This window comes from Sinocyclocheilus grahami, unplaced genomic scaffold, assembly GCF_001515645.1.
Source record: "Sinocyclocheilus grahami isolate Dianchi unplaced genomic scaffold, SAMN03320097.WGS_v1.1 scaffold117.1, whole genome shotgun sequence".
In the NCBI taxonomy this organism is placed as follows: domain Eukaryota; kingdom Metazoa; phylum Chordata; class Actinopteri; order Cypriniformes; family Cyprinidae; genus Sinocyclocheilus; species Sinocyclocheilus grahami.
Genome location: NW_015505296.1, coordinates 1470584 through 1493349, shown reverse-complemented (window position 1 = coordinate 1493349; position 22766 = coordinate 1470584). Strand labels below are relative to the sequence as shown.

The 22766-nt window shown below is 38.0% G+C and overlaps 3 protein-coding genes across 5 annotated transcripts in view; 2 read left to right on the top strand and 1 right to left on the bottom strand.

The window, feature by feature from the left end:
- Positions 1-179: 179 nt before the first annotated feature.
- Positions 180-13565, bottom strand: LOC107589542 (BAG family molecular chaperone regulator 5-like). Of its 3 annotated transcripts, none has more exons than XM_016278018.1 (5): positions 13143-13565; positions 4693-4966; positions 4171-4599; positions 3453-3676; positions 180-2759 (listed from the first exon to the last, which is right to left on the bottom strand). In XM_016278018.1, exons 1-5 carry the CDS (start codon positions 13148-13150, stop codon positions 2234-2236), a joined length of 1461 nt encoding a protein of 486 aa, XP_016133504.1. In that variant the 5' UTR covers positions 13151-13565; the 3' UTR covers positions 180-2233. The 3 variants fall into 3 exon arrangements, with proteins under 3 accessions (XP_016133504.1, XP_016133503.1, XP_016133505.1); XM_016278017.1 differs by having other exon boundaries at positions 13319-13565; XM_016278019.1 differs by lacking the exon at positions 13143-13565 and adding an exon at positions 6403-6473.
- A 3854-nt stretch (positions 13566-17419) lies between these two features.
- LOC107589589 (apoptogenic protein 1, mitochondrial-like) lies at positions 17420-18967 on the top strand. The gene is made up of 4 exons (XM_016278071.1): positions 17420-17639; positions 17877-18074; positions 18423-18486; positions 18672-18967. Exons 1-4 carry the CDS (start codon positions 17541-17543, stop codon positions 18764-18766), a joined length of 456 nt encoding a protein of 151 aa, XP_016133557.1. The 5' UTR covers positions 17420-17540; the 3' UTR covers positions 18767-18967.
- A 1582-nt stretch (positions 18968-20549) lies between these two features.
- Positions 20550-22766, top strand: part of LOC107589570 (kinesin light chain 1-like) — a 32781-nt gene continuing 30564 nt past the window's right edge. The window contains exon 1 of the mRNA XM_016278060.1: positions 20550-20841. The gene's annotated coding sequence lies outside the window, so the exon portion shown is untranslated. The remainder of the gene's footprint in view (positions 20842-22766) is intronic.

The window sequence follows — 22766 nt, the reverse complement described above, 5'->3', positions numbered from 1 at the left end:
TGTTATAGATCAATATAATATATATATGCCTGCTTGGAATCCCTTGTTACTTCCACAAGTCTACAAATAATAAGATAATCAATGCATAACATCTATTTTCAAATATTTTAGTGAATCAAAAAAAAAAATATATATATATATATATATATAGTGTAAATAAATGTTTGTTTAATTTCAGTGTCATTTTAATGAAGTGCAATCGTTTTACAGCAGCCTTGGTTCCAGAAGTATTTTTTCCATTCATTTTTCCCATAGAGATTTTTTTAAAGTCTCATTTATGAGTTACAAGCCATGAAACCAAGCAGCTCCGAGCTTTAGTTTAAAACAACTTTGTTTTAGTAACTAAAACATTAGTTTTGAATATCAGGTGGTGGATATTTCTTTGCAGAATCATGGGTAATGTAGTTTTCACCAGCTGTTGAACATGATTATTAAAAAAAACAAGTTGAAGTAATGAAATATGCTTCAAGAAAAGCATATACCATCGATTAACCATATAGTTCACAGTAGCAAGTTATCATTCAAATTAATTCCTCTATGGAGAAAATGAATATGATTTTTAAATCCAGAACCCCACTGTTGCACTCTATTGCCTTATTGTATTATCATATATTGCCCATTGGCTATTCTGCTCTCTAAGTTCATATCGGCCAATGAACAATCTACAGTAGTGCCAAATTATAGTTACAGTTCAAACCAAGCCACAATATTTGAGAGTAAAGAAACGGAATAAGTAAATATACTTTTGCACCTTTATGTGTACTACTTTATAGAGTGTAATTCAAACCAAGGGTAAATCCAATGTGCAAATATGATGAAAACCCTGTTGTTCATAACAAAAGTCACTTGTGGGACTCATTTTGTCCAATTTATTCCCACATATGAAAGTGAACCAAATCTTTACTTGTTCATGCTGTCATCCCAAAACCCCTAGATCCATCATGTGTAACACACACACACACACACAAAACAGATTTGGGTCACATTGTTGAGTTTTTGAGTGTTTGATAGCTTGCTGTCTTTCCATGCTGCTCAGATAAAAATGTCCTAGAATACCCCTGTCCACTTTGATCAGTCTCGCCACCAAAATAGCACGCACCACTTTTTTTTGAACAATCACAGACACACACACTTTCAGTCTCTGCTCGATTCCATAGTTGCAATGGAGATAACAAGAAACCTTGTGAACTAGTTTCTATTTTTTGTCCTCCATATCGATAGTAAAAAGAAACGTCTCGAAAGACAATACCTCATTGCAATTTTGGCCACAGTCCTCTATGAAATCTGACAAAACTGCAGGAAGGGTTAGAAATCTGATAGATTTTTTTAGCTTTACCTTGAGTCTTTTTTTAAGGTGAAGTTTATAACACTTTCTCATATTAGCATAATGTGAATAGCCTATATTTCTAAACTATAAGTAAGCCATAATTTTAAGTTAAATGAAAAGTGTAAACTGTCAATTTGGTGACACTGATGGCGCAGAAATGACACTTCACCTTTAAACTGATTATTCATTCTCATCTATTGTAATGTAAACTGGGACATATATGTAGAAGATGCAAGAAAATGCAAAAATATTGTTCCACTGGGTCAGTTGTTGTTTATATTCGGCTAACAACTGTAGCAAGAATAGCTCAGGCTCTGAAAGTGCAATTTAGAGAAGAGATTAAACCTATGAACACTGCTGCCTTTTCCATTATGTGTGATTAACAGGAAATGGCCCATTGCTCATCCTGTTGTGGTCATAACAGGATCATCTGCTCCTATATGGCTTTAACTGGATAGGAATGAAGAGCTGATGTACTCACACCATGATAAAGACTGAAATGTGCCCCACACAGGCATGTTGGACAAAGCAGGAAGCAGATTTTGGCAGCAAAACAGGGTTTAGCACCACACCACACCAATTAACAGCACAGATTCAACTAAAAAGATCGTCATGGGTTATTGTCATGAAAACAAATGCTTCATGTGCATTAGAAACAGCATTCTGGCAGAAGAAAGACCGTTTTCAGGGACCAGTAATGGACCAAAAAAAGCAGCAGGTGCAGTGCATCATGGGTAACAGTCTCACTGCCCACGGCGATACACAAAGTCTTTTATACACAAATTAAAAATATCGCCCATGGCCTATATCCTCGGCACGACCGTGTCCTCATATGTTGCACAAGAGGCAAAAAAGCTTTTGCCATTTTCTTGCAGCTCCTTATTCTCTGTCTCTTTTATTGGCCTCTCAGTACTCCCACTCATCTGTCTTCATATCCAGGTAACTAAGGATATTCTGGGCGTGTTTAACAGCTTGCTTACGGGCAATTTTGGTCCCCTGGTCGCCCTGAGGGTCCACAGCATCAAGAGCCAGTAGTTGTTTGGTCAGTAGCTCTTCCAATACCATGTAGCTCTTGTCAGCCCTCTTGCCGTCAAAGCCCAAAACCTGAGCCTGCAGGTTGCACAGGCTGGCTAAGACACGCCACACGGCCACATGAGGCGGAGGCTCGTCTGGTCCGGGGTTACGCCGTCCTAGGGCTTCCCAGAGGTCTAGGAAGGTGATGAGTGCCTGAACTTCCAACACGGCCCTGCGCCGCGCTTCCCGAATGCAGGGATTTCGCCCCGTGTCCACCTGATCCAGGTGCGTGAGGAGACCTTGCAGCTCCGTCCCCTGTCCTGCAGCACCGTGCCGAAGCACCTCCTCCCGCAGCACTGAGACATGGCCCCTGATCGCCTCAATTTCACGAATCGAGTCATTCTGCGCTAGATCATACCTGGAGGTACAATGAATCAACTTCATTAATATAGGTTAAAAATAGAAAAAGTAACTAATAATCCATTAAAAATAACTCTTGATCACGTACAAGTTATATTTTGGATATAAATAACAAAAATTTGTATATATCACATTTTATATATTTAAAAATGTAAAAAATAACAAAAATGATTTCTTAATATTTGAAATGTTTCTTCATCATTGATGTTCAAGAAACATTTTCATTATTATTAATGTTGAAAAAAACTTGCAGCTTAATATTTTTGTGGAAACCATGATGCCCCAGACTTTTGAATGGTAATGTATGTAAAATTGTTGTTTTTAATAGTAGAAATTAATATTTTCTAGACTTCTGAAGGATCATTGAAGACTTATTATACTGAAAATTCAGCTTTGCATCACAGAAGACATTTTAAAATATCAAATTAGAAAACTTAAATTGCAATCATATTTCACAATATTACTGTTTTTACTTTATTTTTGATCAAATAAATACAGCCTTGGTAAGCATAAGAGAATGATTTCCCCCCCAAAAATTTTTTAATTAATTATACAAAACTTGTATACATAAAATTTTATCTTTTAACAAAAAAATCAAATTTATATTTAAAAATTTCATCTTTAAATAAGAGTGCATTTCACTGGTGCTACATATTGTAGTTTGTGTGTTGATGTGTGTATTTGGTGTTACCTGTGTGTCTCTTCTCCTTCTCCCTCCAGGTCAAGATGTTTTAGCAGACCATTGATCTCCTCCACCACTTGTTTTCTGTAGTTCCTCACTGCAGAATTACTAGACACATCCAGGGCGTCCAGTTCAACCAACAGCTCTGTAAGGATCCTCGCCAGGTGGGCACAGCTATCACGCCCACTCAGACCAATCAGCAGAGCCACTTCCTGGCACCGGGCACCACTCACCTACACAAGATGAGCTCCTTTCAGGTTTTCTTTACTTTACTGTCAACATTAAGTTGTTTCAAGCATAAAATCAGAACATTCTTTCAAAAATGATTAAAGAAGTCTTTTATGCTCATCAAGTCTCGATTTATTACATTAAAAATACAGTAAAATAGAGAAGAATTATTACAATTTAAAATAACTGTTCTCTATTTGAATGCATTTTAAAATGCAATTTATTCCTGTGATGGTAAAGCTGAATTTTCAGCATCATTACTCCAGTCTTCAGTGTCACATGATCCTTCAGATCTTACTCACCCCAAATGTTTTGAGAAGATTTGAAGTTCTTAACTTATGTTAACACTAATAACATTTAATGGCCATTTTCTACTCTCTCTCTGACCCTTAAAATTAAATGGTCTGTTTTTTATGTGTAAAATAAAGAACAGTGATTTGCAGGTTAGGATGCAGGTTTGTGACTTCTCATGATATATATTTTTTGCAATAACACTCACCTGAGCCATGACTTGATTAATACGCTGCACGGCCTCGTGCGTGTCATCGGACAACGGCAGCGCCAGCATATGAGTGCGTACACGACCCTCCAGTATTTCCTGTACAGCACAGACCCTTGTCAATGCTTTGTAACGTGCCTTTCGGAGTGGTACATTCCCTCCCGTCTTGACCTGAGCCAGCCGCATGGACACGTCCTGCACAGCCTCCACCAGCTCCTCGCTGATCTCAAAGGCATCTTGAGCCTGGCCCTGTCGGAACGGCCCTACGACCCCTTCATTCAGCAAGCTCTGCGCCTCCTGGGTCAGTTCCTCAATGGCCAGCCGAGACGGATGCGTAGCATTGCCCTCCAGGTAGCGAAGCAGACCCTCCACCTCTCCTGCCGCACGCTTCCGAGCCTGCTGAAGCTCCGGCCTGCCCTCTGTCTCCACCTGGGTTGGGAAACAAATATAGTTAAGAAGAATGAACTGGTGTGACTTTATTTGAACCAAAAAGTTTGTTTGGCGTTGATGGCCTGTCCTGACCTTATCGACCTCCAGCAGCAATCGGGTCAGCTCTCGCTCCAGTCGTTTGTACTCTCTGTCGCTCTGCAGGCCGCTGTAAGAGCATACCTGTGGGCCCAGGGTGGCAATCTCCCTTTGCACCTCATCTAGCCGTAACAGGGCTGGGTGCTGCCCAGGGTAGGGGCCCTGGGGTCCCGTATAACCTGGGAAGGGTCCTGGCGTCTGCGGAGTTTGTGGCTGCTGACTGCCATGATCCATTGTCCTCTTCCCACCATCAAAGGGTTTCCTAAACAGGCTGAAAGAGAAGAGAGAGGTGAGCTAGTCAGGATATGGAAATAGTGAGAGGATGATGTTGGGACATGGTGTCAATACAGTGTAGAGCCCTGCATTTCAGCCTGGGCCCGACGGGCCCCGACTTTATTATGCCCCTCGGGCCGGGCTTCGGGTCAATTTTCACGTCATAGTTCAGACGCGGGCCGGGCCTCAGGCCTGTTTTAGGCTTCTCCGTATTTTTATATTTTAAACATCCATCAATTAGGCTAGTGATGAAAAAAATTGCCTCGCTGGTGGAAACAACACAAGACCGTGCTACGGCGACTATCAAGAGCGGCTCGACGGTGTTTACTGTCCCGCAGCAGCAGTATGTATGGTGCGTGCCGTCAGCGCAGCTGAAGAGTTCTGCGTTCAAATGCAAGCAATAGGCTTAAGCTTGCCGCAAAGCACCAGCAAAAGTAATTACCATGAATGTGTCAGGGGGAAATAGTAAGGAGATATTTGAGTTATTTACTAATAAACTAGTGTTTTCTGAGTCGGTGTCGCAAGGATGAAGTTGCCGATCCTGACTCCCCATCTCCTCATTAGACGCACCTTTAGAGAGAAGTGCATCTTTATGGATTATGATTATAATGAAAGAGTTTTTGTTTTCGATTTGTTTTATTTCGTTAAGTAGTAGTTTAAAGCTTTCTTTAGCTATATTTATCATGTCTGTGAGGCATGTATTCACTGAGTTTTGTTTAATTTTTGTGAAGCACTCCTGTTCAAGATGAGACGGCAGAAATGTTTGTTTTCTTTATTCTATAAAAGCACAACGTTTTGTTGATATTGTGAGTGCACACAAATAAAAGTAGACCCTTTACAGCTACGAATGATGTATTGCTCTTACCTTTATGAGCAAAAATGATGGCGTATCCACTGAAAAAAATGCAAGTGATCGCGCTGGCGTCTCTATGTCCTGCAAAGCGCGCTTTATCCACTCTCCGCACAAACTATTGGATATAGCACACATTTATCTAGGTTTAACGTTTAAACATTGTTATATGCTTGAACTGTTTTATATCTATAGATTTTATTTTAGGCAAGTCGTGATGATTTGAGAAGGCTAAATTGATCAAACATACAAACTGTCTGCCGCTGGCCACTTGGTCTTTACTTTAAAAAACTAAAACTTATATTTAACGATCAAAAAAATGCTCCAAACGTTTTTTTTTTATTAACTTCATAAAAAAACGAAACAAAATATAATCACTTTGCTATTACATACAAAATTTAACTATTTTAATAGCTGAAACAGTAGTATAAGCTATTTTGGGAGAAGGGGAAAAAAGACGCGCTCGGGCCAGTAATTCTGATAAGCTTGTCGGACACGGGCCGGGCTAGGGCCTAAATTTGAGGCCTGTGCAGAGCTCTAATACAGTGGATGAAATGGAATACAAGTAAAAGAGAAGCTTTTACTTTTATAGGTAAACATTTATGAGTAGCATCACATGCATGCGTCCTCGTACTCTCGTGAACGTGCGGCGGAGACTGACCTGGAAGAGAAGAAATCGTTGAATAAAGTTGTTATTTTTGTTTTCTTTGCACACAAAAATTATTAGCGTAGCTTCATAACATTACAGTTGAACCACCGATGTCACATGGACTATTTTAATGATGTCCTTACTACATTTCTAGGCCTCGAACGTTTCAGTTGCGTTCCTGTCTGTGCAGGGTCAGAAAGCTCTCGGATTTAATCAAAAATATCTTAATTTGTGTTCTGAAGATGAACAAAGGTCTTACGAGTTTGGAAAGACATGAGGGGGAGTATTAATGATAGAATTTTCATTTTTGGGTGAACTATGTCTTTAAGTTACCCACATTCTTCACAATTTCTAAGCAAGCAAGTCATACAGGTTGGGAATGACATGAGGGTGAGTAAATGATGACAGCATTTTCATTTTTGGGTGAAATATCCATTTAAGATAGGCTTAAAAATGCATGAATTTCATTGCATTAAATCAAAATAACAAAACAGTGAACCAAACGACATCAGAAAGACATATGGTGACAAACAAATGTTTCTTTTCTTAAATTACTTAAACCAGTGCGTCATTTTTAGTGGATGCCTGTAATGAGAAATAAAATTAAAAAATGATATAATTGTGTGGTGGGATAAAATAGGATTAGTCCTAACCCAGGTAAACTTCTATGATGAAAAACACAGGAGAGGTTTGTGCACAGGTTCTATGTGTTGTACAGCTGTGATGACTAAGGCTGACTCAGCCAGATGTTTCCAACTACAGCCATCATAAACAAAACAATTACCAAATAGGCATGCCAGAGCAGGAAACAGGAACTGTCTGAATGCATGACACATCACTAAAACAAACCTCCATTTATTAGGTGGACAAACTTTGTGAAGAAACAGTTTCTGAAAACCAGAAGGTTCATATAAATTGCTTAATCTGTCCATCTGAAATGCAACCGTTAATGCGTACCAAGTCTGACTTTATGTAATTAATCCATTCATCTGATTTTGACAACAACAGTCTGGTTGCAACAACCCAACTTACTGGAGGGTCTTGGAAAATGTACTTCCTACCTGCCGGAGTCGTGACACCATGGGTCCAACTCATTTCCACAAAAAGATGGCAAAATCTGGCTAGCACATGTTAGAAAAAAGCGTGTCAACCCAAATGCTCCAACAAACCCAAACTGCAGAATATGTTTAGAGAAATGAAGTGTCCCTAAGTACAGATGCCCTTCAAGAACACAGTCCATTTAGTGCGGACTTACCTCTGCAGATTCAAAGTCCTAGACAATATTTTATTGGCAGCAGACTGCCGCTGCTATTCCCCAGGGAAGTGTCTGTGATGTCACAGACAGATCAGATTCGTGGTCCTTAAAGAGACGGTGTCCATTAGCACCCAGACCATAGGGCTCTCTGTTTGATAACAGACATGGAAGAGATCGCAGAAGGCTTTAAAATATAATGTAACTAAAAGAAGTGCACAAATATACTATTTTCTATGTGGTCATTTCCGGAGCATGAAGTTAAGGATACAATAACAGCATGTGTGTAATTTATTATTATTGTATTATTTAAAAATGCAGTTCTTTTGATCAACATTAGATGTGCATTTCCTAAGGAAACAGCAGTGCCTGCAAGGCAGCAAAAGAATAGGGTTAAAGTTTTGGGTACATTTTAATTTTAGGCTTTGAATCTGCACCAGAGCCGCTTTGCTGTTTACACAGCAACAGTTTACTGCACAGATGAATCAACACAGTCAATGTCCATGTCTGTATGCAATGGAGATGAAACCGATTTAATATGTAAATAAATGCAATGAATGCAAATTGCAATGACACCATCAGTTACATTTGTATCAATGTACATCAAAGGGGGATGTAATCTTACTTAAAAAAAAAGTATAGTTTACAAACATCAAAAATAGACTACACACTCGAGACTGAAATTATCTACCATAAAGTTTGAATGGAGGATTTGTTTGAGTTTAAGTTTGATTACCACAGCAAACAACTTCTCTTATGCACAACAATAATCAGAAAAACAGTAATATTGTGAAATATTACAAGAACTATTATCTATTTTGATAAGATTTTCAGCATCATTACTCCAGTCTTCAGTGTCACATGATCCTTCAGAATGCTAATATGCTGATTTGCTCATTTCTTATTTTTATCAGCATGAAAACAGTTGCTTAATATTTTTTGAGGTTGTATCAATGTACATCAAAGGGGGATGTAATCTTACTTTAAAAAAAAAGTATAGTTTACAAACATCAAAAATAGACTACACACTCGAGACTGAAATTATCTACCATAAAGTTTGAATGGAGGATTTGTTTATTGAATTTAAGTTTGATTACCACAGCAAACAACTTCTCTTATGCACAACAATAATCAGAAAAACAGTAATATTGTGAAATATTACAAGAACTATTATCTATTTTGATAAGATTTTCAGCATCATTACTCCAGTCTTCAGTGTCACATGATCCTTCAGAATGCTAATATGCTGATTTGCTCATTTCTTATTTTTATCAGCATGAAAACAGTTGCTTAATATTTTTTGAGGAACACAATATGTGACCTTATGCTGTGATAGTATGTTTTATTTAGTATTCTTGAATGAACAGCATTTGAAATATAAATATTTTGTAACATTATAAATAGAGATGCACCGATCGATCGGCCGATTTTTCTCATGATCGGTCTGGATCGGTGATTGGTTGGTCAGTCTCGCTTCTTTCCGATTTCGAGCCGATCCGTTTTGTTACCAGCGGCACAGACAATAACATCAGCCACGCATTCTCACTCTCATCTCTCCGACGACCCCTTCTCTCACACACACACACACGTCTCATTCGCTCCGGTTAAATAGTGCTTGTATTGCGCATTATTTTAGTCATTCCCGCAGGTTTTCACGCTTACATACCACTGATCTATATTAGTGGAGCGCACAAGCCGCGCTCAGTCTCAAACAGCTTGTGAGCCACAAATACCAAAATGAGTGGCTAACTGCGCTAAAACGGTCAAATACATACAACATTTATGTCAAAATGCCTCAAAATTAGTTGAGAAAGAGAACACATGTTGTGCAACAGTATATTGGGTCTGTGGATAAACTCTTAAAGGGCCTGCAGTCCAATATTCCTGCTGCTGTCTGTCATGTTAATCAAAAGACAAAGAAAATCACTTTCTGCTCTTGACTCCATACGTTTTATAACTTTAATGGTAAGCATTAATCTGTATTTAATTTTTACAATGAAGACTACAGAAATTAAAGTAATCAAATGTAAAATAGCACATCCAGCATTTCTTACCTGCTTACTTAACCTGAAAAACTTAGTTTCATAGCTCTCTTTATTCTATTGCATTTATTTGTGCTGTTGTTTGCAATTTTTGTATTTGTTCTTATTTTATTACGGACTTTTCACTTGAGTTTTTTAATGAAAATAAAACTTTGCGTTGAAGAAAAGTTGATTTTTGTTTGTATATGCTGTCAATTATAGTTATTAGAAAGAAAATCGGAATCTGCAAAAATCGGTATCGGCAGATCAAACTAACAAAAAAATCGGAATCGGCCAAGAAAATTGCAATCGGTGCATCTCTAATTATAAATGCCATTACTGTCGATTTAGATTTATTTAATGTGTCCTTGCTGAATAAAATTATTAATTTCTTTCAAAAAATAAAAAAACCTCTGACCCCAAATTTTATAAAACAATATATACAAAGTACAAAAGTAGTCCCACCTCAGCAGTACAATTTATACAATGTTACAGCTGTACACACATTAGGGCTGCACGATTATGACAAATCATAATTGTCGATTATTCCTTTGAAATTGTAATTGCGATTATTAATTACGATTATCACAATTTACATTGAATGATGTTTATACCATTGTTTGATGGAACTGCATGCCGTATTTTTATATGAAAATAAGCTGAAAAAACGAACTGAAAACTTTGTGCTTTTCTATAGTATCAAGCCTCAAATGTCAACTATACACCGGATTGGTTTCTTATAAAATATAAATGGTATTATAGTGTTATACTAAAACTAAAATTATTTAAAACAATGGAAAAACCCTTAAGATAACATGTAGAAGAAAAAAAAAAGCATCTTAAGCACACAGAATAACATAAGTGGACTTTCAGCGATTAATTGCAGCTTTGAACGATTATGTAATTGTGGCATCCATAATTGTAATCGCGATTAGAGATTTGATTAATTGTGCAGCTCTAACACACATTACAAACTGAGGCATGAGTCAAAATTATTTTTTGTGGTAATCGAGAGTATGACACAGATGCTGATGAAAGAGATTAAACTGCATTTAATCCTGAATATTACTTTAATGCACAATACATTTACAACTGTGCAGTGAGAATGCAGTCCTCAGGATCGGAGATGTTAAGCTTGTTCTTGATGGCTTTTTTTCCCCTCTAAAAGTATGCCTTGGGTGCTTTATCCTTTTATATAACCAGGTAAACAGCCTGGACGTTGTCAAGAAGAAAACTCACAGCAGTGTCAATAAAAATGATTACACTAGCCATATATAAATACAAATAAGCACCATACTAAAGTCCCTCTCACCGAAAAGCATCATCTGCTCCAATCTAACAAAACCAGTTATATATTACTGTCACATTAAAAATATCAAATACATACTCCTTGAATACTCCCAAATTCAAGAGAACTTATGAACAGTTCACCTAGCTTGCTGAATATCTGGTTCCCACAGTTGAGCAACACTACAACGTTAATGTGACGTCATGCTGTGATTGTAGGAGGGAAGGGAAGGGTCAGATAAGGATGAGTCAGAACCATCATCTGTCCAGATTCTCCAACTGCTACCCAGCTTTCTGTCTCCCCCCTCCTTTATCATTCTCCGCTATCCAGTAAGTTAAGCCACAGAAGACCTCTTATTATAGGTTCCAACTTCTTGCAAGTAAATATGGGCACAAACACTTTGGACTATGAAATCTGGGTGAAGCCATAGAGCCAACATGCCATCCATGCCAAAGCTTTTCAGTGGGAACTGCTAAATACATCACTGTTTCTCTCACCATTCATGGCATTCCGCCACATCAGGGTCAATTAATTATTTTCTAAAACTCAAATTCACATGGCCTGGCTGGAACAATATTTTTATGGATGGTCCCCACTTATTGGGCCAAATGAGTAAACCCTAAGTATTTCCTACATTTTTTTGCCTTCTGTATTCCCAATAACACTGTCAATAAGGCTCAAGAACCACTTCATTGACTACAAAACAAACACCTTATGTCACTTATACACAACAAACAATCAATAATATGGACATACAGGCTTGATTCCAAATTGCACACATATTTTCTTACCAACACACATTATTTAACACAGATGGAAATGGGCCTGTGAGGGATAGACTTACAGTCTTTACAATGGCACAAACTGTATAAGGTCTTCGATCATGTCATTTTCACAACTCACAACTTTCAAAACTGTTTTATGGAGCTTTGGTCAACTGAAGGTTTTTTTTTTTTCCGTAAAGACATTTAGTCAGCTGAACAATCTGTATGTTGTTAAGCAACAGTATTGAATGAACTGTACTTATATCCTTGTTTGCCTTATTTTAAAATAATAATAATAATAATAATAATAATAAAATCACAGGAACTGATGGAGGTCTAACTAGACTAAACAAAAAATGTTCTCTGTACATGGAGGCTGAATGCAATCTCTCATCATCATCACAATAAAAAAAAAATTAAAATAGGCCTACTTTTTGAAGTATACTGTTAAAAACATCCTGTTAAATTTACGGTAAAAACTGGCATCTGCAGTTGCCAGAAATTCAGAGTAGAAAATATTGTCACAACCATCAGGGTAACACACATGACACTAAAATGATGCAATAAACATTAACTTAAATAATAAATGACGTACACTATGGAAAAGTCTAAAAAAATATATGGCCTAATGTACCGTGTACTATTTGTACCTATCTACATATCGTAATATTAAGGAATTGATTCCGTATTGATTTTTTCACAGGTGTTTTACCCATATTTTGAAGTAATCATGGAGCACGTTTACATGCACACCAGTAAGCTGATAACTCACAAATATCAGATTATTAAAATAACAGTTTTCCCAGTTTACATGCACATCAGTAACCTGTAGTGACGTCAAAATATAATACTACTTTATTATAATAAAGCAATGTCCGTTAACTTAATGGATAATGTCCTGGCAGAACAAGACCAGTATATTTAATTTTTAAATTAAAAATGACCAAACTTCTTTTCTATTACAGTTACTGGGACCTACAGCAGGGGTCTTCAAACTTCAGAATCAATATTACAGGCAGGAGTCGAGATTCTGGAGCTGTCCACAGCAGCTCTGATGCTGATGTTACCTGCGAGGTCAGTGAGAACCGTCTTCTGTTCACGGAGGATGAATGAATGCAATACACGTCTCTTCATCATCATCATCATCATCATCTGTGCCTTCATGAAGAGTGTCTTACAGCTGAACCCCGATACATGAACCAGGAACCTAACATGTCCCCCCAGAATGGGGGTTTTCAGTGGCTGATTCTTAAATTACTACATTTGTTCGTCCCCCAGTACTGAATATGTGGCTACCTCCGTGACATCAACTATAAAATCAATAAGGCAGAGTTAGAATATAACACAAACCTGAACATGCTTCACCAAAACGATGCTTCCTGCAATCTGACAGCGCTGTGCCTGGATTTACATGAACGAAACCATCGCAGAAGGACATTTTGATTGCTTCTGAACACCAGCCAACCCTTTCCGACACAATCCGAGCATATCTCACCACCTCCTAAAATGCGCAGCATATTTCTCACCTTTTCAATGCGCCGAAAACGTTCGCGCACATGTCTAACGGACTCCGTTTCCATCAGCTACGCTACTGAAATGTTTTGCGCGGTGCAACACTCCAGTAATTTCTGGATCGTGGACTTGCAGAGACCGGGATTTAGAGCAGCAGCATCACATCGGGTATGGACTGCATTCCTGCCCCACCCCTCCCCTCCCACTATAAGCGCTAGTGATTCATCTCAGTGACTCTTTTGAATCAGTTCACTCAGTGACTCTTTATGCAGTGACATCTTTACGCCGGTAGGTGGCGGCGAGTGAGTGTCATTGAAGGTCAATGCCATGTTACTTAAAGGGGTCCTATTATGCTCTTTTACAAAGTCTTGATTTTGTTTTGGGGTGTACTAGAACAGGCTCCCGCCTGCAAGCTTCAGTGTAAATATTGCGTCAAAAAATCAAATCAATTTGAGCGCGATATAAACCTGGATTATTGTAACCACTCTAAGTTCGTCTGCCTTGGGAAAGATAGCGTGTCTCCAACATTGTGATAACACTCGTTGCCTTCTCTAGTGCAGCTCAACCAGGTCTCGTCCCATTCGTCGGTATTTGTGATTAGGGCTACCCGATAAATCGAAATGGAATCGAGATCGCGATTCGACAGAAGCTGTGATTGTCATGCATATCTTTCAATGAAGCACGGTTCTGTGATCAGCAGTAAATCTCACTCCAAAGGCCAGAGGGCGCTCTCGCGCTGAAACTCCAAATATGCCTCGCAGAAGAAACCCAGGAAATGCCTATGGCGGTAGCTGGATAAACAGAAGATTCGAGATCGCGATTCGACAGAAGCTGTGATTGTCATGCATATCTTTCAATGAAGCACGGTTCTGTGATCAGCAGTAAATCTCACTCCAAAGGCCAGAGGGCGCTCTCGCGCTGAAACTCCAAATATGCCTCGCAGAAGAAACCCAGGAAATGCCTATGGCGGTAGCTGGATAAACAGAAGATTGAACTGCTTTTATTGATTCAACGTGACTAATAAACACACGATTATGACAATATATGGTTTATCGGAGTTCTTATTATTATAATTTTCATTAAAATAAAGTATATTTATAATGCAATGCCTTTATCACTGCTTAAATACTATGAAATATGTTGTGTGCCTTATTCTGTGTAAGAAGCCACATCATCTCACAGAAGGATTTATTTCAAACACTCGACTGACGTTATGAAGTGAGTTTTGAGTAAAAATATGTTATCAAATGTGGTATTTTCACATGCTTTCAAATGGAGCAGCATTTACTTCACAGAGCCGTAGTTCACTGAGAAGCTATGCAAACAGCTGTCATTATCTGTAATTTCTTCGAATTCATAATCGCGCAATAAAATCGTCTGCAATTTTTTTGCATAGCTTGTCAGTGAACTACGGCTGTGTGTAGTAAATTCTGCTCCATCTGAAAGCACGTGATGAGGATTTACTGCTGATTACAGAACCGGCTTTTTTTAACAAAATGCGCATGACAATCGCATTCGATTAATCGTGCAGAACCTATCTGTGATATCACAAATCCCGGAAAATATGCGTTGTAGTCCAAACGAGTCGTTCGTTGAAGTTTATGAAAAGTGATTTCTGTTAAATAAAATATCTCCTTTTGAATTGGACTTTGAGCTTTGTAACTTTGCAGATCGTTTTTATGCTCAAACAGCAACATTACAGACTAAGTTGAAAAAGTGAAAAAGCATAATAGGACCCCATTAACTTACACTTATCTATCAAAACAAGCAATCTCTCTATTTAGCCCATGTATGTGTAGCCTAGTGTGTATGCTATCACTCAAATGTCCACACTTTATAAGTGGAGCATCTCTTTAGAAAATTAAATTAAACTGATAAGTTAAGGAAAACATGTTAAGTGTGACTTTTACAATACCAAAATCTGATTGTCCACTTAAATTTAATACATTTAAAGCGTGTCTCAAGTAGGTCAAAATTGATCATAATAAATCAGATTTTTTTTTTCTCATTACATAAATGAATAAGGTAAGGTGTAGAGGCATTTATTAACAATTAGCCTAACTTTAATCAACCAATGCAAGTGTGTTTCGACGACGAAACATATTAAACATTCTTTACCAAATTGGGGGTGACCTAGATTTAATTTGTGCCAGTCATCCTTTACAAAACGTGTATTAGTAAAACGAAAGATAACACTATTTTATTTAGATCCCCAAAACTGCCATAAATTGCTTCGACATACATCTGAATTCTGATTGGCCATTGCATTCATAAACTCAGCGGAATCGTGTGTGATTGGTTACAATGCACAGCGCTGTAAAAAGAAATGCGATGCAACATTAGCAGATCCAAATGTATAGCCATGCCGTGGATTCAGTTTTCTTATAGAATTAGAACGATTATTAAAACTTTATAGTTATATTTATCCTGCCAGAAATATATTAGTCTCTATAATGATAAATATATTAGTTCTAACTCGAGCTCTTTAAAGGCAGGTAGATTCTGACTGGCTGTCAGTGTTTTTTATTGTTCATCTGCTGGGAAAAAAAGCTCAGAATGTGATTCCAACAATATCTTTCCTCCATTATCCTCATAGCGTGTGGACTTCCCTATTTTCATAAAACTAGAACAAATATCAAAACTTTATCGATATCGTTTCTTGGTGTAAATGGGCTGTAAGAGTATAATGGTAGGACGTAAAAATATAGATATATAAAGATATACGCAGAGAGGACGTGTTTACTAGCGCCACCGAGCTGACAGCGCAGAGAGGACGTGTTTACTAGCGCCACCGAGTTGACAGCGCAGAGAGGACGTGTTTACTAGCGCCACCGAGCTGACAGCGCGGCGCGGATCAGTTACAACAGCGCAGCGCGAACATTACTCTTCTTCTTCTTCATTTTTTAAGGCGGGTGGAATCCAACGTTAAGGTGCATTACCGCCACCTACTCAGCGGTACACTTGAATACCGCGCCGTTTCGTCCCACATTTGGGTTGTTTGGCTTCCCATAATTAATAATGACATAAAGCAGCTGGCCAAGCGAGAACGAGCCAGTTACGAGGGGCTGGATTTATTACACACCAACAACACGTATCAATATATATATATATATAAGATGTTTGGGATCTCTGAGTGGCCTGAAGGATAATACATGTCCAATTGTTTTCAGGCGTTTTATATTAGCGGGAGAATATAACACAATTATACTCTGACTATCATTAAAACATGTGGGTAAATGTTTTTTAAGAAAGTTCTTATGCTCACTAAGGCTGCATTTATTTACCCAAAATACAGTAAAACAGCAATGTTATTGCAATTTTACAAACTGTTTAATGTATTCCTGTGATGGCGAAGCTGTATTTCCAGCATTATTACTCCAGTCTTCAGTGCCACATGATCCTTCACAAATCCCTCTCATTTGATGATTTGCGGTGATATATTTTTACAGTGATGGGTCACAGTGATCTGTTTTTTTTCCAGGATTCTTTAATGAAGAGAATTTCAATTCAAATATTTAAAAACATTATTTAAAATTGAATTTTTATGTGACATTGTAAAAGTATTTACTGAAAGCATTTATTTTCAAACACAAACACACACACACACACACACACACACACAAAGAAGATTTGGAAACAGGAAAGAGGACGTTATAATATCAAGAATGCGTATTGTTCATTGTTTATTAAATCAGTGCTTACATAGAATAGGAAAACATGAAAATGGAAATTGTGACAAATGTGGGTTAACAGAAACTGTAGAACATGTACTTATAGAATGTGAGGCTTATGAAAGAGAATGCTTCCAACTAAGCCAAGCTTTAAGGTATCTGGAAATAAATTATCTGTCACTCCAGGTCTTGTTAGGCGATGGATCTAAGCAATCAGGAATATATCGCGAATTAGTTATTTATTTAAAGGAAACAGTATTGATTAATAGGATTTAGGATACCGATTCTTTTATTTTTAGTTTTTTGTTTTTTATTATTAGGTAGCTCTTGTTTCTAAAGTTCCTATTCATTGTGCGCTTCACACTCCTTTCCAGTAGGTGGCGGGAATGCACCTTTTAAGTTGGTTTGCCAACCGCCGTTAAATCCTAAAAGAAGAAGAAGAACTGAAATTCCAGTCGTTGGCGGTAAGAAGAAGAAGAAGATGTACTGAAGATTCATGCTGTAACGGAGGCCAGTGGAGAAATTGTGCTTATTATTTTTGGTCAAGGTCAATGACTCATCAACGATGAATGTAAAAACAGGCAGTTATTTAATATGTAGGTCTCTGCGTTGCGTTAGGTCCCTGCGCTGTCGCCAAGCACCGAAACATGTCAAGCCATCAGAGGTTTGTGTCGTTCAATTAAATGTACTGTTGCTGTTATTATTTTACATTTAGAAATGCACATCCTTACCTTTTGTTTTACGTTTCCTAATGATTATTGAAATGTAATAATTTATATATAATTTAAATTAGAAAAAAGTTACTATTGTAGATCCAGTTTAATTAATTTTAACCAGATTTATAGTTTTTTGTTGTTGTTGAAATTTCTTATGCTGCCTTGTTTGAATCTTTTCGTTGTAGCGGACTGGATTCAGTCCAGAAGCAACATCCAAATATGACTGGATTGGTCCACCAGACAGACTGTCAGACCTGAGGCCGATCAGATACCACATCCCGGAGAATGAGACACCACTGGAAAGGAAGTTGATGCATCTGAGACAGGAGACTGAAGACTGGAGTCACGAGTTCTGGACTAACCAGAACTTCACATTTAGCAAGGTGCGAGAACCACAGTTGTGTGGTGCGAGCTTAAAAACCACACAGTTTGATGCAGGAAACACATTTAGCATGTTGAGTAGTTACTGCAACTATTGAAATCCTCCATGGAGTTCTTCCTTTACCACTATCTCCACTAGAGGGTAGTTTTGTGTTGTAAATGTTTACTTCTTTAGCCGCTTGCAGAAATATGCTTATTATTTGTATTGCTGTAAATACTTAAGAGAGTGGACATTTTTTGACTCTGGCCTTCTAGAACAGCTTAGCAAGCACATAGCAATGTTGGCAAATGTTGTACAAAAAAGCAGCACTTGCCCTTAAAAAAAAAAAAGTTAAAGTTTTGTCTTACAGAAAAAGGAAGAATATGTGCGATCGCAACTGTCGGCAAAAGGGTTGTCAGAGAGAGATGATGATGGTGAGCCGTCTAAACATGAACATTACCTACAGTATATTTATCACACTTAACTGGCAAAGATATAACCAAATGTACTTGTTTAAGGATCAATCATTGAAGAACTCATATGGATCGACCTGATAATTGAATCTTAAAGTGGTTGGGGACATGCCTTGTGTATAATGTATCATTTATTATGGCTCCAGGAAGGAAAAGGACTTTAAGCAGTGAGGAAATGGCAGTATTCTACAAACACTTCTTGGACAAAAACATTACAAGGCATGCCAGTTATAACAGGTGAGATAAATACTCAAATAGTTATTATAATATAACAACACCTGTATACAATCTTCTACATGCCTTGATTGCCTTCTGCCCTCTGATTGATAATTATTTAACAAGTAAAAGGCTGTTTATTTGTTCATCTCTCAGTCATCACTGTATTACGTTGCATTATATGCTTTGCCCCCACAATAAAAACTACAGAACTTTGATCATTAAGCATTTAAATATCATCTTATTAAAACATATTATTGTAAGATATAGAGTGATGGCTGATATTTAAATGCATTTTATGTAAATAGTCTGCTATACTGTTAAAAATATATAATTGTTTTACACTATAAGCTGTCATACTGTAATTGCATCTTACCTTTTAGCCATATAAATATCAGCAACTGCGTTGCTTTATTCAGTTTAGGCCTCTGAATAAAACTGAGGTGTTTTTCTCCTCAAGTATGAGCTCCATATTCTTCTATATCAGTGGTTCTCAATTCCAGTCCTCGCGTACCACCGCTCTGCACATTTTGTGTGCATCTCTTATCTCTTCAGACGTTTCTTCTATCGACAACAGAGGATTTTCCGCCATGATTCCAGTTTATTAAAGTGCATTAAAGTGTGCGAGACGTGAATTTAAATTGTATTTATTTACAGAGGTATATTATGTCACACTTCTCTAGTAAGTTTCATCTGTGTGTGAAGTGAAGAACTTGGCAACGGTTTTCCCGTTCTCAGGGAGTAGGGAGCAAAGAACACTGTGTAGGGATCATGTCAATCAGAACACCGTTCATGCATGGAGCTCTCTTCTAACGAGCTGGTTGTCTGAATCAGCTGTGTTAAATAAGAGAGACATGCAAAATATGCAGAGCGGTAATGTACTCTTCCATTAAAAAAAATTGACTTTTTAAATACAGTGGGTACGGAAAGTATTCAGACCCCCTTAAATTTTTCACTCTGTTATATTGCAGCCATTTGCTAAAATCATTTAAGTTAATTTTTTTCCCTCATTAATGTACACACAGCACCCGGCATGTCTTAAAGTAATAGTTCACCCCAAACTGAAAATTCTATAGTCATTTACTCACCCTTGTGCTATTTCAAAACTTTATGACTTTCTTTTGTGGAACATAAAAGAAGATATTTTGAGAAATACAGGTTTGGAATGACATGAGGGTGAGTAAATCATGACATTTAGTTAAAAAAAATAAATAAAATTTGGATAACTATGTATCGACTTACACCATGAAAGAGTCTTACATGCAATAGAATTATTAGAGTTTCTTAAAGAGTTTACGTACACATCCAAATCTTTCCTGAAAATAAAAAAGTAGGGAGTTTTCTTTGAAAATGTACACCTTATGAATGTAAAATTTAGCAAGATATAGCAATAGATTAATAATACTTTTACAGTGAGAAGGGTCTAAATTCAAAAAGCAATTTTTGGGGTTATACAAAAGTTTGGATATAAATGTGTTAACAAAATGGGAAAAGTCAACCCAGAACACTTTAGAATAAGCACAGTCCCAAAACACATGATTGATTGTTTCTTCAGACTGAAGGCAAAAGGAGCAATTGGGGGAAATACTATTGTTAAACTTAGCAAGTTTGTAATTTACCGGATAACAATTATGGATCATTTTGATAGAGACTTCACCAACTTTATTAGATAAGAAGAATGTTTGTCGAACAAGCCAAAACTCTTCCCAATCTATATCACTAAATATGTTATTCCAGATTGTCAAACAATAGGAGTTGCTCTCCCTGAATCCTGGGAAGACATCATCAGGAGGAGTGAACACAACGCCATTGTCAGCCAGTGCAGCTCTTCGCGAGCGACTGACTGTGTGATTGTGAGTCTGTTGTTTCTGCGCCACTCTGTGATTAGAGCTCGTGCTGAGGAATCGGACTGTCAGTGGCAGGAACTTCCCCCGTCGAGCTGCGGAAGCCTGGACACACACAGCTGCTCCGGCCGCCCGATTTCAGCCCCAAACCCTCACAGTCGGGCTGCGGAGCGTTATACTGACTCGAGGCTCGTGGTGGGACGAGCAGGAACAAGCCCTGTTACGGTTGTGGGTGATCTGGATGTTCCGCTGAACGGTAAGATGTGGATCATGCTAACGAGCTAACACGCGCTCAGCTCCCGTCCGAGGCTTGCTGGGAGTGTCGGGCTACCTGTCAAATGAGTGTTTACATCGCTTTTAAACCACTCGGAGATCGCTGTCTCTTTATTAGACCCGGTAAGTGGTTTGGATTGATGCTCAGAGGTTTGATATTGAGAGTCAGGCACGTGATGTTAAGTCAGAGGGAGCAAGGGAAGCCAGAAGCCCAGTGAGGCCATGACATGCAGCAGATGAGCCTTAGTCACTGCACCAGATACAACCCTAAACTATCCAGAAGATCAGCATTAACCCAGTGATAGATCTGTGTTCATTCATTGTTGGTCACGGCACCAGAGAGGTCTGTTCATGGCACAGCCCCTAAAACCTGTGCTCAAATCCAGGTCCCGAAGAACTCCAACACTGCACATTTTTGATCCATTATTGATAATTACCTGAATTATATCTTAAGTCGCAGTACTGGGGTCTTCCAGGATTGAGGACCGCTGCCTTGAAGGGATTGTTCACGTTCAGTTGCTGATTCCCATTGATTCCATAGTATGGGAAAAAACACTATGTAAGTCAATGGGGAGCAGCAACTATCCCTTTAAACCAGAAGATCAGTATATTTAATACGTTTAAAATCATCAGCACATCACAGCCTGCCTCCTGAGAAGGCATTTCTGCAAAAAAAAAATGAAAATATATATATATACATGCATACATTGATAATGATAGGAACCAATATCAATAACTGGGCACCAAATAAGCATATTTATATGATTTCTTAAGGATCATATACTGAAGACTGGAGTAACGGTGCTGAAAATTTAGCTTTGCATCATAGGAATAAATTAAAGTTTAAAATATATTAAAATAGAAAACAGTTCTTTTAAATGCTAATAATATTTCACAATATTTCTGTTTTACAGTATTTTTGATTTAAAAAAATGCAGCCTTGGTGAGCATAAGAGACTTCTTTCAAAAGCATTAGAAAAAATTTTTTACCCACCCCAAACTTTGAATGGTAGCTCCGCTTATGTCTGAGATGCACTCAAACTTATTTGTAACCATATGAAATAATTGTGCTGATCATGACTCTTTTTCATGACTCTCTGCTCTCTATTTGTTTTGTTTTTCTTTTAAGAGCTGCCTAATTCTCTAATAAATGTCTTAATGAACTGGTTCTGCTGGTCTCAGATGAAGCCTTTTAAATAGGAGCTTGATAGACCAGTTGAGTTGAGTGATTATGAATAGCATCAAATTAAATTGTGTGCTGCAAGAAATTGGTTTTAATCGTTTTAAATTAAACTAATAATGTGTGACTCACCACTATCACTGAACCCATTGTAACCCAAATATTTAATTAAAAAGAACCAATTTCATGACGATCACAAGCTTGGAATCATCTGAGCAAAAAGTGCTTGATCTTGCTGCGTGACGTGGATCTTTTTAGTTAGTATGCAGGTGGCTTGCTTTGCTCAGCTGACATACAGTCCGTCTTTGCTCAGTGAAAGCGTTTGTGTTTTAGTGAAGGCATCGCAGTCTTTGAGCGGTGTGAATGTGTGGCCAGCTGCGAGCTCGGGCTCCGCTGCAGTGGCTTCTCAATGAGAGTAGCTGGTCCTCCTCTGGGGAATCAATGGGAAAGTTATAACTTTGGCTTCACACAGGAACTCAAGCACAATTCATATCCACTCATACTCTTGTGCTGCTGCAAAGTGCCTGATTATATTAAACGTGTTCATCTGTGGGATGTGACTTCTGTGTGACGGAAATGTGACAGTGTCTTGTTATATAAGGGCTATGTAGGTTGCTTTACTGTAGTGGTACTAGTGGCTTTAAATATCCAATATTGATGGCAATATTGATGGAAGAAGGTGGCCATTTGCCAATATATAGTCCTACATTGCTTTTATTTTTTAAGAT